The 1,270-nt window shown below is 59.1% G+C and overlaps 1 protein-coding gene across 1 annotated transcript; it reads left to right on the plus strand.

Moving 5' to 3' along the window:
• Nucleotides 1-496: 496 nt before the first annotated feature.
• Nucleotides 497-1,263, plus strand: LOC119344932 (inactive protein RESTRICTED TEV MOVEMENT 2-like; the record flags this gene model as incomplete). Its single annotated transcript, XM_037615212.1, has 1 exon — nt 497-1,263. A coding segment is annotated over exon 1 (721 nt), but the record flags the coding sequence as incomplete, so codon positions are not given.
• Nucleotides 1,264-1,270: the final 7 nt, after the last annotated feature.

The following is a 1,270-nucleotide window of genomic DNA, read 5'->3' on the forward strand; positions in this document are numbered from 1 at the left end:
ATATATATATATATATATATATATATATATATATATATATATATATATATATATATATATAGTTGAAGTGAGATAAAATGAAGATGAGATGCTGACCCAATTAACGACGCACGCGGCCTCCCATCGATATGTGAACATGGTGCTGCCGGTGCCGGCGATATCTGGATGGAGTTGGCTTGGCTGCCACGATGACATGCACAACAAGCAAGCATTCCTTCTTCACCTCCGCAGCTTAGCTTCCCTCCATCCAAATCCATTGATTTACCCTCCCGCGCAAAGATCCCATGAAGCCATGCATGTCTCCATGGATACGTACCTTGCAAGCGAAGCTACACTTCTTCTTCCTACCTACACGTACGCATGCATGGCCGGCCCGGCCGGGTTAGTTCCATCCAACAATCTTCTCCTCACCATGGCAACACCTACGTACGTATATATACACAACGCATCATGCCAACCTTCCCATCTCATCCTCTCTCTCTCCCTCCCTCTCACACAAAACCACGGCTGTATCCATCACGATTCCTTGCCTACGCCTCCTCATGGCGGCCGCCACCGGCACCAAGCAGCAGCAGCAGCATCCGCACCCAGCTCCACCACCGGGGGCAACGGTGGTGGACCCCAAGTTCGAGTGGACGGAGAGGGCCGGCACCTACGTACTCCGCCTCACCCTCACCGGCTTCAGGAAGGACGACTTCCGGGTGCAGGTCGACGGCGCGGGCAGGCTCACCATCCGCGGCACCAGGCCGGGCGCCTCCCTCCACAAGGTCTTCCAGCTGCCCTCCTCCGCCAGCCTCGACGACATCGCCGGCCGCTTCGAGGCCGGTGTGCTCACGCTCACCATGCCCAAGCGTGCCGGTGCGCCCAAGGACGAGGGTGCGCCAACAGAGCAGGTCGACGGCGACGTGAAGACGGGAGACGCCGGCGGTGAGAAGAAGGTGCCCAAGCCCGCACCTTCCGGTGATGCGGCGCCCACATCCATCGAGGAGATTAGAACGAAGCCCAGGGAAGAGCAGCAGAAGGCTCCCCAGGCGGCAGCAGCTGCGCAGACGCCGGAGAAGCAGGCACCGAATCCAACCTCCAGCGGCAAAGCCATGGCGGTGGTTGACCGGGAGCGCCTGGCGGAGACGGTGAGGCGACGCGGCGAGGAAGAGAGGGCCAAGGCTGCTGCGGTGGCGGCGGCCATGGAAGAAGCTAGAGCAGAGCAGGAGAAGAAGGCGGCGGCCACGGCGTGCAGCCGCTGGAAAGAGCGCATGACGGAAGGCCTGGG

This window comes from Triticum dicoccoides, unplaced genomic scaffold (genome assembly GCF_002162155.2).
Source record: "Triticum dicoccoides isolate Atlit2015 ecotype Zavitan unplaced genomic scaffold, WEW_v2.0 scaffold193883, whole genome shotgun sequence".
Lineage (NCBI taxonomy): Eukaryota > Viridiplantae > Streptophyta > Magnoliopsida > Poales > Poaceae > Triticum > Triticum dicoccoides.